Source organism: Panicum virgatum, chromosome 5K (assembly GCF_016808335.1).
Source record: "Panicum virgatum strain AP13 chromosome 5K, P.virgatum_v5, whole genome shotgun sequence".
Classification (NCBI taxonomy): Eukaryota; Viridiplantae; Streptophyta; class Magnoliopsida; order Poales; family Poaceae; genus Panicum; species Panicum virgatum.
Window position 1 is genome coordinate 15,188,067 of NC_053140.1, and position 13,558 is coordinate 15,201,624.

Here is a 13,558-nt window from a genome sequence, read left to right on the forward strand (position 1 = left end):
TCATAACTTTGGAAGCAAACATGAATGGCAATATGAATTCCTCAAATTACCTTCCTCAAACATAGAAAGCAAAATGCATGTTACTGGGAGTAAGACCAAAGCAGCTATAGATCAGAAAGATCTAAAGCAGCAAATGTCCAATTCTCATAAGAGGCAAAACTTGCAACAGAGAGATCTAAATTAATTTAGATATTTTATTTAAGTTAGCGAATCTATAAACTTCTCAATCTCGATCTCTCCCTTCTCTCTCAAATCTCTTCACAGCATCTTCCCTACAAATAAAGCTCGCCCACGTCCAAGGGCTCGCGTACCGGGAAGTCCGTGGTGGCCGCGACCGAACCTCGCATCAGGCAGTCTGCATGGCAGCTGCGTCCAGACCTCATAGCAGCGGATGAGGCACGCAACCTCGCAGCCGCGTTGCTGACAATAATCTTGTCGCCACTGTTATGACGCGGGGCTGCCGGCTACCGGCCTCTGTCAAGAGGTCCACCACTTCTAGTTCCAGCTCGTTCGATACTTTTTTGCAAGAAAAACTCCTCAATAATATGCGCAGGCCTCGAAGTCCAGAACGGAACCGAGTCCTCTCCTCCGTATTTCATGCCCATATATATCTACCTCGTCTCTCGCCGCCTCGATCGCACGCAACGCAACTCCCGTCGTCCGTCGTCCACCGATCGCGCGACATGGCGCCGCTCGCTCCCCGTCTCGCAAGCAACCGCCGACCACACGGCATGGCTCTGCCGGCGTTGCTGAGGGATCTCGTGGAAGAGATCCTCCTCCGCATCCCGCCGGACGAGCCGGCGCACCTCATCCGCGCCGCCCTCGTCTGCAAGGACTGGTGTCGCATCATCTCCGACGGCGTGTTTCGCCGCCGCTACCGCCGGTTCCACCGAACGCCTCCCCTGCTGGGCTACCTCAACAAGGATTACCAGACAGCCCCCAAATTCGTCGCAACCACTAGTTTCTCGCCGCCGCCGCTGCCTGCCGGCAAATGCTCCGATCAGGTCCTTGACTGCCGCCACGGCCGCGTGCTGATCGACACTGGCGGCGACCCGCCAGGCTTGACCGTCTGGGACCTCATCGCCGGCACCGGGCAGCGCCTGAGCGTCCCCGCTTATCACCCGCACCTGCGCCTGTGCAGTTTCACTGGGGCTGTGCTATGCGCCCGCCATGGCTGCGACCACCTCGACTGCCACGACGGTCCGTTCCTCGTGGTCTTTGTGGGGGGGTACGACGACGATATAGACGACGGCACGGACAATGAAACGCACACATCGGGCGTGTACTCGTCAGAGACGGGAGCATGGAGCGCCCAAACCCCCAGTATTTACGACGATCTTGGGGCGTGCGGACCCTGCCTTCTCATAGGAGACGCGCTCTACGTCACCCTTGAGTATTGTTATGAAAAGATCCTCAAGTATGACTTGGGGGAGCATGGGCTGTCTGTGGTCGACACACCGCGAATGTTTGGCGCGGCTGTTCCCATGGATATCGATGGAGGGTTAGGGTTCGTCGGACACCATCACGGCTGGATTTATACGTGGTCACGGCAAGCGGATGTTGCGAATGGGGTTGGAGGATGGGTGCGACACGATGTTGCGGAGCTCGAGATGGATCGATGGTTCTCCCTACGGTGCCTTCACCCTAGCCAACGTGACATGATTTGCTTCGCAGAGGGAACAAATACTATTTTGTTCAATTTAAATAATTATATAGAACAGGGAGTCTTCACACTCGACCTCACGTCAAGGCAGGTGAGGAAGGTCGGCGAAACATGTGGCTATTGCATCGACATCTTACCTTATACGAGCTTCTACACTCCAGGTACCACTTGTGCTTTTCTGTATGCAACTTCTGCACCTTGCACATGCATTTACATAATTACAACAACAATACAAGTAACACTTCATTTAGTAGCTAGTAGCATAAATGTATGAGCGATGGCACCCATCTGCTCGATCTTGAGCCAACACCCAATGGGATTGGGCAACTAAAACCTTGCAGTTTCATATATATGCACCAAGTTATTACTCACACAAATCTTTAATCCTAGAGGCCTACACTGTACCGCACCACTTCTATATGTTTTGATTAGCTAGCCATGATCCATGAATGTTCAATCAGATGAGCAAACAAAATGTGATAATCATGCATGATTTTTTAAGCAAGAGGATTAATATATGTAATGGAAAGCTTGTGATATCATATAAGAGAGCCAATTAAGATAACTATATCATCGAAAGCTCTTGGATATATATATATATATATATGGCATAACCCAATTGATGTTTGCATATGTTTGAGATATGTACTTCTGGCTGACTTTAAGAACTAGCTTGGTGTAATTTTCTGCCACGGCTGTAATTTTCTGCATTTTGTCTTTGCAGATCTTGCTAAGGGCAAACTGTCACCGCAATGAAGATGCAACAATCTATCCCTTAGTGTGCTATTGTTGGCTTCTTAATGATTAGAGTGTTTTGCCTCAGATATGTTAAAAGAGTAGGTCATCATGGTCAATATGTTTTGTTTTAAGTTTTCCTGTTTAAATAAGAAAAGAGTTGGCCATGTGTGTGATCATACTCATCTTAGTGTTTAACCAGGCAGTTTTTAAGTATCAATCTGGCAGGTATCAAGATCAATTAGTATGTTTCTTCTTTCAATCTTTTCACGGCCATGTCTGAGAACTATGTGTCCGTTTTACATATTTGTGTGAAGGCTCATTTCATGTTTGTGAAGACTACGGGCCCACATGGAATTGATAGGCTGAATCTTCTGTTATCTTGAACGACAAATCTTTAGTCCAATCCCTATTTGCAATAATGAATCTTCTCTTGTGGGAATTGATAATCATTCAAAATCAGAACCCGCCCTATTTGCACCAAATTCAATCTTTCAACATTATCCCATTTTCTCAAAAAATGGTGCAAATCCTTGAACCAGTCACTTTCTTAATAGTAGTTTCAGCTTGTTCTGGCACGTTGCATGATTGGAACTGAATACATTTGAATTTTAGTTCAGTTGTTGTGAACCTTTTAGTAAACACGCTTCTCCCTATGATGTATAAACTTAAACTGACTAGTAAGGTGCCCGTGCTAACGCCACGGATAAATATAGATTTAGTAGACTAATTTTTTTAAACCAAAACCATACAGGTCAAAGTATTTAGCACTGCTAATTTCCTAGATAATGGAGCTAGAGCAAGTAGATCAACTTTAGAGCCATTTCTATCCCAGCGGCTACCATGTAAGGGAGCAAAAGCAATGCTCCAATGCAACCTTCTCCATGTAAAGCAGCGGCACCAATTTTCTACGGGGTCGGACGAGGCGGGGCCCTCCCACTGGTGTCAGGCGACGCGGAGCCCCCGTGGGGGTTGAGCGAGGCGGAAACCCCTCCCGCGGGGGTCGGGGGTCGGGCGAGGCAGAAATCCCTCCCGCGGGGTCAGGTGCCCGTGCTAATGCTACGAATACATTTCGAAAGTAAAGAAAACAACATACTGAGTCTCATGCATCCTTATGCCTCAAATATACAGTTACAAAATGTTGTACTATCGCCAAGTGTCTAGAAACATCAATTCTTTTTCATGTTTTTAGGCTTTAAAAACATATTTGTAAAAATGAATTTATAAAAGAAGGCATTGTTTTCATAAATATTATAGCTCTATATGTGCATTTCAGTTAGTGGAGCAATCTTGAAGAGTAATTTCAGTTAATGAAACAATCAGTTATCGATGTGGGGTCCCCCGCGGGGGGAACGTAATCGGCGTTGGTCCCGATCCCTTGTTCCGGGTAAGTGGACCGCGGGGGTCGGGCGAGGCGGAGCGGCGATCGAGGTGGGGTCCCCGCAGGGGTCGGGCGAGGTGTTGGTGACGATCCCATGCTCCTGCTCGCTCCAGGTAGGTGGACCGCGGGGGTCGGACGAGGCGGAGCTCTCCGCAGGGGTCGGGAGAGGTGGGGCCCTCCCACGAGGGTCGGGCGAGCGAGGTGGGGTCCCCCGCGGGGGGAACACAATCGACGTTGGTCCCGATCCCCCGCTCCTGCTCGCTTTGGGTAGGTGGACCGCGGAGGTCGGGTGAGGCGGAGCCCTCTAGCGGGGGTCGGGCGAGGCGTTGGTGATGATCCCCCGCTCCTGCTCGCTCCGGGGAGGTGGACCGTCAGGAATTTGTTAACTTTCTTGGATAAGGGCTGTCATTGCCGTCAGGAAAACATTCCTGTAGGCCACCGTCAGGAATTTGATGTTTTTTGGTAGTGGTGACTTGTATGATTGGACGCTAGATTGAGTTACCGTCCTGGGTCTCAGTCGTTCTTGCTTGTTGCCTGCAGTGGCGGATGTAGGATGGGGGACAAGGGGGGCTAAAACAATAGAGATATTGATTTGCATGAAGATCTAATGGTGATTTTAGGATCTTGCTACAGTAATTTAGTGTTTATTAGCTGCTCTAGGGGGGCTGGAGCCCCCCGCCCGGCCGTTGGATCCGCCACTGGTTGCTTGAGGCTGCTGTTGGAGTCACGGCCATAAAATTGCAGGGCCGATTGCCAGGTATCCAATCTAATATGAAATTGCTTCTTCATCCCATAAGTTTTGGTTTCTACAATCGAGAAAATTGGTTGCATTGCATCATAGTTGTACTTGTCGGTGTACATTTCTGTGCCCAAGGTTGGTAGTAGCAAAAGTACGCAACAAAGACAATTCTATTTATTCTTGCTTAACCCCCTATGTTTGAAGTAGATGGAAAAAGGCTAAGCTATTCACTTGTGCGATGCAAATAGATTAATGTGGCTATAAGGTGCTTGGAATTATTTCTTGATCGACTTCTTTCACACAGTTTCTCTTCATTCTGCAAGAACCTCATTTTTGTTTCGGGGATTGCTACTGACCGCCAATCGGTGTATTGCTTTTGTGTTGTGTTAACTAATATGTTTGGATATTCTAGAAAGTATATTGGTTTTGAGATCAATATGGGCATCCTATATGTAAGATTTGCTTTGTGCTAACATCAAGAAAGTTATAGTGGTTCCTCGCAAAAAAGAAAAAGAAAGTTATAGTGGTTCCACTACATCGGTTCAGTGATGTGCATGCATACGAGGCAACAGACATTAATAAAAAGTACAATTAGATCTCAAGAATACACTACGACAACACGAACTCACGAAGACTCTGAGTGGGAAATCGTCCCAACTATATGTTTGCTAACTTTCACCTTTTGCATTTGCACATATGCTGCTTGGTATTTCAGTGCTTGGTTTTATATGCTCATACAAAACAAGCAAAACATCATGTACATCAGAGACAATGAACCGTATTCAATTTTAGCTACCACAATGTCGAGGAGTATCACTTGTCAGCTGTACGACGTAGCACCGATCGAGAGAACATTCTAAACCTAGAAACTTCCTCCTCTGGTGAGTCCTCATCAGGCTCACGAGGCGTACCTGCAGAGAGAGGGGGATAGAAACTCATGATGGGCAGCACATCTCCGTTGGCTTTCGGCAGCTTGTCCCACTTGAAAGTCTCCATGTTCATGCAGATGGTTCCCTCATCCTTCGTGCCCAAAATCAAACAAGGAGGTTCCTCCACGAAACCTGCTATTTGGATGCATGGCACTGGAAGAACGAACTGCTCCAGTCGGATCCACTGCGGGGCTCCATCTGAATCAATAAGCAGCTCCCGCAATCGGACCCTCTCGTCGTTGCGTTTTCGGAGTGCTGCAAATTGGAGCCTGCCACCTGCCGGAACAAGCACCGCGCCTCTAGCGTCGTAGTTGGGGAGCTCGATGAATGATAGGCGCTCGGCCGCCGACCCGTCGAACTGGTATCGGATGATGCTTGTTCCTCTTGTTCTGAAGTAGATGCAGCCACCCACCACAGTGCTAGGCCTGATGGAGATGACGTCACCGCGGTGGCAGCGCTCCTGGGCACTCGCGTCAAGGACTGCTGTGGCGGTCCAGGCGAGGGTGACAGAGCTGTAGACGAACCCGTAAGTGTACTTGACGTCGTATGTCGTGCCGACCAGCACGATGTTGTAGGGGCCGCCGCCGCAGTCGATGTGGTCGCAGTCCGGAGCGTTGCAGAGGATGCAGGCGCTCCAGTCGTGGACGGAGAACTTCTCGGGTGCAGAGAACATCTCGGGTAGGCGCACCTCTTGCTTCTTGCCGGCGACGGCGTCCCATACCAGCAGGGAGCACTTGTTCTCCCAGGGCGACTTGTTCTCCCAGGGCCTCTTCTTCCGGAACAGAACTCGCCCGTGACGGCTGTCGAGGGCGCAGAGGTTGCGGCCTCCACCGGGCAGGCGTCGCACGCTCGGGGTGATCGATGCGGGAGTGACCGGCGTGAAGGCGGCGGCGTCGGCGAAGTTGAACACATAGCCAAACATGGGGCGCGCGTCGCCGTGGAGCTTGCGGAAGCGGCGGCAGAAATTGGCGTCGGTGATCAGTCGGCGCCATCCCTGGCAGACCGCAGTGCATCGGAACAACAGCTCCGGCTGGTCCGCGGGAAGACGCAGCAGCACCTCCTCTTGGATGTCGTCGTTGAGGACACCCTGCCGAGCACGGGTGGCGCGCGGCAAAATCTGTAGAGTCCGATCTGCGTGCAAAACAGCAGTAATAATTAAAGGTGGTGCTAGTCTTATCAAATCGAACACTCCTATGTTACCGAACCGGGTCAGCAATTGCAAATGGTAGTAAGATCAGAGACATGAATTTCCCTCAAAAACAAAAATCAGAGGCATGAGTCAGAATCTGGGCAAGAGGGTAACAGTAGTAACAGAATTTTGACCAACATCAAGTGCAAAAGTTCAGAGTAGTTCTAATCTGCACAAGCAAGCAGGATTGAATTAAACTGCACAGTAGTAAATGGTAACAGTACTACAGTACTAGTAGCTGTTGAGTACGTGTGGACTAGTACCATCTTCAGTTTAATTCAATCCTAAGCACACTGCGCAGTTACAATTTCGACTGCAAATAACAGAGTAGTAATATCTTGGAATGGTGATCTGTATATGCAATCTTCAGACAAAATCCAGAACTTACAGAAAAGAATATTAATCAATGTAACTTCAGTTCTCATAATCTACACGAGGCACCCTTTTGTAATGGTTAATTGGGTTTGGGTCAGACTGTGAGCACATATATTTTCAGAGAAGTCAGCACACACTGAAAATGATCTAGCAGACTCTGAGCAATCCAGCGTGTATACGTACGTACCAGGTTCGGGCGGCACCCAGGCCTCGACGAAGCGGGAGGACAGGAATCCCTCCATCTCAGCAGGATCGCCAATGACGCATTCGTCGCAGGCCACGACCCGCCTCGCGCGCACATCCAAGCCGAAGAGCCGCATGCCCTCGAAGAAGTAGACGACGCCGTAGTTGTCGGGGTCGACGAGGGCGAGGTTGGGCACCTTGTCCCGCGGCAGGCGGGCGGCGACGTAGCTTTCGTGGGCCCAGATCTCGGCGAAGGGCGCCTCGTACTCGAACTCCCAGTTCCAGGTGTTGCGGTCGCGGACGAGCGTCCACATCGTGACGGTGGGGTTGATCGGGGGCTCGGCGGCGGCGGCGGCCGTGTGGTAGTCGAAGCCGCGGATCTCGACGTATCGAAGCTTGCCCTCGCTGGGCCTGATGAAGCGGCGCTGGTCGAGGAACTCGCGGGTTTGTCGCGAGCCATTGGACTTTCGCTCCATCTCCACGCCCTGCAGTGCGCAGCCATCCGGCAGCGGGACGAGGCGCAGGTGTGGGGCGTCGTCGAAGGGGTTGCAGACGACCATCCCGTAGGCGACGTCGACCCACCAGAGGAGCCCGTCGTGGGCGAGGACGCCGTGGCCGCTCCAGCGCTTGTGCTCCGGGGCGGAGGCTAGCTGCTTGGTCGCCCAGCGGCGCGTGGCGGTGGAGTAGAAGAGGATGGAGTCGTGGCGGGTGGTGTCGATGGGGTGAAGCTGGGCGATCATGAAGTGGCCGGTGTGGTCCGGGTCGGCGATGAGGCCGATGCGGCGCCGCGGGTAGAGGTCGAGGCCGCCGAGCTCGGAGGAGGGCACATCGGGGAGGCGCTCGGCGGTACGGGCGCGGGAGTCGCAGAGGAAGTACTCGGGGCGGTTGGTGCGGTCGCTGACCCCCTTGACGAGGAGGCGGGCGGAGGAGGAGTCGGCGGCGAAGATGGCGGGGTAGGATTCCGTGAGGTTGGCGCGCAGCACCAGGGTGGAGGCGCGCGGCGGGTCGTCGAGGTAGAGCAGGAGGTCGCGGCCGCTGAGGATGCAGCGGTGCCGCTCGTCCCCGACGCGGTGCGGCCCGCCTGGGAGGGTGCCGAGGGCCACCCACCGGCAGCGCTGGGGCGCGTCGTCGGACGTCTCCTCCGGCTGCTGGCGGGCGCGCGAGGACTCCGCGGCGTCGGGCGGCGCCGACATGGCTGGCCTTGGGAGGGTGGTGGCGAGTGGGTTGGTTCGGTTCGAATTGAAATTTTGAATTGATCCGCGTGTTGCTGGCCGCTAGAGGAAGGGGATGGATTTATATAGAAAGGAAGGCAGGCGTGAGGAGAAAATTGGTGTGGCGTGCGTGCGTCGTCGACGTGCAGCCGGGCTGGCGACGGGGGGCTCCGCTCCGCTCCGCCGCTTCCCGCTTGGCTTGCCAGCTGTGATTCGGTGGGGTCCAGTGATGCCACCCAAACAAGACACGCAACGCAACGGAATGCGAGCAAGCGAGAGGGGAGTGCATGCCTCATGTCATGGGCCCAATAGACCAATAGTCCGGCAGGTCGTTCGAGAAACCTGGCCCGTGCAGAGGGCAGCCTGCCTAGTGCCTACGATGCCTCCAGGTTCAGAAGTTAATTTGTGCCCAATTCCTCGTGCTATCACACGGAACCGTTGTAACAATTTTGGGTCCCTTTGGTTGGCTACCAAAATGTACCTTGCTAAAATATGAGCACGATTAAACTTTGGCACTTATCCAAAAAGTAGATAACCTTTTAGCACTTTCTAAAGTTGCCAAGATTTTGGTAAAAAGAATTGGCACGCCTACATTTTAACATATCCACATTCTAGCCTGTCAAATTTCATATTTGCTCCTCTTCAATCGATTGAGATTTTGTCTTTCTCTCAATCGACGATGTGATACGTTGGATCTGATATCCACGGTCGTGAGTGATTCATGTATAAATGTGGAATCGGGTCCGCCTCTCTCTATTTGGTGTACCCGTTTGACTAATATCATGCTACCCGGACTACATTGTTTCGTGTTTCCGTCCCCTTCACTTCTCTCCCTTTCTTCTCCATCCAGCAAGTTCAGCGCAGCGGCGGGGATCTCCCATGGCGCGGCTGCGCCGGCGTCGCCACATCAGGTTGTGCGGGCTGCATCTAGGTCCTTCCTCTTTTCTCCCTGGGCTGTGATGAGGTCAGCTTGCACCGTGCTGGATGAACCAACTAGGAGGTCGCACGGGCTTCGCTCTTCACCAAATGCTCACAGCATTGAGCCGGCTCATGACCCATGCTCCTCGAGCTCGTCGCTGTGAGGGGTGTTCTCCGCTAGTACTATTTTCTCCATTTCCCGTTGGTTTGTGTGTGAGATGGGTTTTACTAGGTTTGATATTTGTATTTGGTTGTCTGTTGATTTGCAGCTATAGGCCTCCAGCTCCTGGCCGGCAGCCCACTCACCGCCTCTTTAGATCCAGGCTGGGTGCTGTGTCCTTTGCAGGTGAGCATTTCTAGTTCCCTCCTCTCTGTATCTGGTTCACCCCATATGGATTCCATGATTGCATTGCATTATATTCCCCCTCCATTTCATGGAGTAAGCATTGCCAACTATGCTCCTGGATCTCGATTTCTGTTGGTCTGGAGCTTCTGTACTTGTTTTCCCCGATAGATGTGTAGTGTGTCTCGATTTGTGCTATTCTAGGATTTCCTCTTGTGTTTATCTGTGATTTGCACCTGCGCTATATATATAATTAGGCTTCTGAATAGGTAATAATGGCATCCGATGATATTGCAATAGAATCCTCACTTCAAATTTCGTTTAAGTGTAATTTGTGCATAGGACAACTATAAGAATCTTAATCTCTATATTTCACAATATTTTATAGTGTCATTTTTCTTCATGTATGTAATTCTAAAGATAATGCATGTGCCCCTTTATCACTGTGTGTCCTTTATATGGCCCCTTTGCCTTGTGTTTCTACTTTCCTGATTCTTTTTGTGTTGGGGCCAGAAGGGTGTTAGTTTATTCCTGCCAATTCTAAATATAATAATTACATATGAGTCCAAATGGAGCAAAAAAAATTACTCTACCTCCACTGCAAGGGGTCAGGATCCTTCTTTTGCAAGCAAGGTATTTTTCAAGTTTCTTTCCCTATTATAGTTTAAATATGTTATAGTTACAGAGAACGATTTTGTTGTATCTTATGTTCTTGCTGGATGTAATTTTTTAGTTTGAGGGGTATAATCAGTCCTCTTTTATTCAATATTTAGTAGCATCTGTTCATATATGCATCTTTGTGGATTTTATTTTTGGTGTATCAACTCGTGCCTATTCTGTTAAGATGTGCTGCTACTTTCTTGGAACATTTATCATTTTTTTTGTGTGACACTACATTCTGGTAGTTGAACTTCCTCTTTTATTTCAACTAGAGTTGCCTAATACTATACTTACACCCCCAAATTTTGGTGCATCTTGTGTGTATGGCCACTATAATTTAAAAAATATGTGTGCAACTTACATTAATCATTTATTTTATTCATTCTGCAGCAACCATGTCTTGCTACTATCCATTTCTATTGCCACTTCTATGTGGTTTTTCTTTTATGTCTGTTTTCAGATGCCACATTGTGCCAACTCTGGATATTTTTAAAATACTCTGGATATGATGTAAATTGATTTAATTCTGAATTTCTATTTTCTCCATGTGTTGAATTGATTAACTTGAACTCTTGTTTTTGCTAGAACAACAATAGTCTGGTACTTAACTTTGTATGGCAAATGATGGTCATTTATAAAGCTATTTACTATATAAAGCTCATATTACCCAGCTAGGAATATTTTTGAACTACTAATGTCAGTTTCAGTTAATAAAGCTATTAGAACAATTTTTTTTACTTCTCTAGTTTCTGGCATATCTAACAGTCTAGACCAGTAACTGAGCTGTCTCTAAAACCTTTGTATGAACTTTTATGCATCAGGTTTCCACCGGTTTCCACCCTACGTTGATTGGCACCAGAAAGAGTAGCTTTCTGATAGTCAGTACTTTGTCAAGCAGTGGGTCTCATGATGGCACTTAAAAGGCTCCATATACACGGATCTCGCTTTTTACAGGAGGTATGATCTCGGATTCTTTGGCGATGGCATATGTTGTTCAGTGTTTAACAGTATAAACGCGAGCATATGCCAATCTCCTGGTGCAGCTTTCTTCTTATGTTGTTTAGTGTTACATCTATCAGGTTACAGGGTTGTTGATTGATGGTTGTATCTTGCATGGCCCATTTAGAAAACAATATTATGTAATTTCATTGACCTTTGGCATTATCAATTTATTATTAAATCATTTTTCATAGTCGACTTAGCTGTTTTGATTAGGTATGTTATACCTATCGTCCATGGGGCTACTTTAAGGAATTGCTTTCCCCCCACTTTGTTCAACCTAGAATGACCACTATGTTTCATACAGATAGCCAATTTAGTGGCTGGAATATCATTTCATTTACTGTTCTCCCTTTCCCTTGTGCATTCCTCATGAATGCCTATTTTTTACTTTCATATTCTAACATTCCTCGATTTACTAATTTCACATGATCCTAATGTCTTTTCATTTTGTTACAACTGTTTTGGCAACCAATATTATTATTATTATTACCCTTGGAGGTTGTTAAGTTCTATCTTACAAGGTGCATACTTAATCCTCTCATTGTACATTGTCTTAACAAAACTAAGATTCAAACCTTCTACTTCTAGCAACTAATGTCTTTTCTTGCATTCTGTTGGAAGAAAATATTTATACATAGGTGTTCTTCACACATCCCTTGTTTAACCTTATTTTGTTTGTGTTGTTTTTTAAGATAAACATGGACTTGTCTTGTGACGACTATGGATGTCTAGGCTTTGCTGATATATATCTATCATTTTTAAGTAGTTAAGTTATTAAATTTTGGAATACAAGAACTATAATTATTAACATGGACCTGTCTTGTTTTTTCAGGCCAAAATTTTCTGATTTTCGTTATTCATATGTGTTTTTTTTTCTTGTTATCAGCCCAAAAATTGTACCTCTAAACCTCTATTTTTAAGCTGTTTTTTTCTTGTCATCATCCAAAAATTTGCACTGTAAATGTGTGTTTTTTCAGATGTATTTTTTTCTTGTTATCAGACTAGAAATTGTACCAGTAAGTGTGTATTTTCTTCTTTAGATCTGTGGGTTTTTGCTTGTTATATCAGCTTAGAAATTGTACCTATAAATGTCTGAGTAAATATAACTTTATTATCAGCTAAAAATTGTACATAGGAAATGAAAGCTTGGAGTCTGAGCAGCAGGATCACCGGTCACATATAATCTGAGCTGAGGGGTGTGTGTGTTACAGAGCTTCTTTCCTCGAAGCTCTATAAGTGGCCACTTTTGCTTAATTTTTAACTCATTTTGCTGCGTTTTTTGGATTGCGACACTGATGATGAATGTCTTCTGATTTTATTTCATTTTGTATCTTACTGAGCATGTGGAGCGAGATGTTTTTCTCCTTTGCTTGAGACATTAAGCCGAGATTTTCTGAAAGTGACTCCAAGCCTGAGGTATGGTTACACAGAGGCTTGTGTTTTACTAGCATGTGCAATTTATTTATTCTGTTCAGAATTTAAAATATATCTATTGTTCGTAGGATCGAGTATCAATATTAGTCATTTGACAAGATCAAGGTGCCATGACCTCTTCATCTAAGAAATCTGCTTTGCTGTGGCTCATGAGGAACTAATAGTCTTCATTATCCTAATCAATATATATTGGGAAATGGAGAATAAAATAACTCAACACGCTTGAATATATATTTTTATAGCTGTAAATTTCTGTTGTGTAGAAACACAGGCATGCAGCAAGAGGAACAGATGGAGGACCTTTAGTATATAGTAGTAGATGTTAGCTGCATGTGATTGTGTGATATGAGTCTTATTATATGCAAATTACATGGATTTTGGTAATTGTGATTTTTTTAGCAAAATTATAATTGTAACTTTGTTGTTGCTGAAATTTTTTGCCTGTAACTTTTTATTTTCTTGTTATATTTTTGGGTCTTTATGTTGTACTTGAGCTGCCAATAGAAAATAGAAGCCTCAAACAAACATGTAGCTTAGTTCTGTTATGGCTGTGTGGCCACTACAGATTAGACACTTTTTTATAACATGCTTTTACTTGCTAGTATTCTTATGGGCGATATTTTCTTCTATGTATATGTTGTGTACACTCATGTCGAACAACAATGAGTTGGGCTTTTAACAATTAAAAGCTTAAATCTTTAACCAATGACTAGTTAATAACAAAGACCCGTTAGAAGCAACTGGCAACTGTGCTTTGACAGAACAAGAAAGCAGGAGCAGCTCTGCCTATATCAAC

General features: G+C 46.9%; 1 protein-coding gene and 1 long non-coding RNA gene across 2 annotated transcripts; both read left to right on the plus strand.

The window, feature by feature from the left end:
* Positions 1-731: 731 nt before the first annotated feature.
* On the plus strand, positions 732-2,397 carry LOC120709731. Its single transcript, XM_039995391.1, has 2 exons — positions 732-1,417; positions 2,388-2,397. The coding sequence occupies exons 1-2, from the start codon at positions 732-734 to the stop codon at positions 2,395-2,397; spliced, it is 696 nt and encodes a 231-aa protein (XP_039851325.1).
* Positions 2,398-9,189: 6,792 nt separating this feature from the next.
* On the plus strand, positions 9,190-13,195 carry LOC120706586. The gene is made up of 3 exons (XR_005688364.1): positions 9,190-9,669; positions 11,148-12,744; positions 12,831-13,195. It is a non-coding gene; the product is annotated as an uncharacterized LOC120706586 (long non-coding RNA).
* The last annotated feature ends 363 nt before the right edge of the window (positions 13,196-13,558 follow it).

Bases quoted from the DNA above. Each gene is read 5' to 3' on its own strand.
- LOC120709731 (XM_039995391.1), top strand. From the start codon at position 732: ATGGCTCTGCCGGCGTTGCTGAGGGATCTCGTGGAAGAGATCCTCCTC.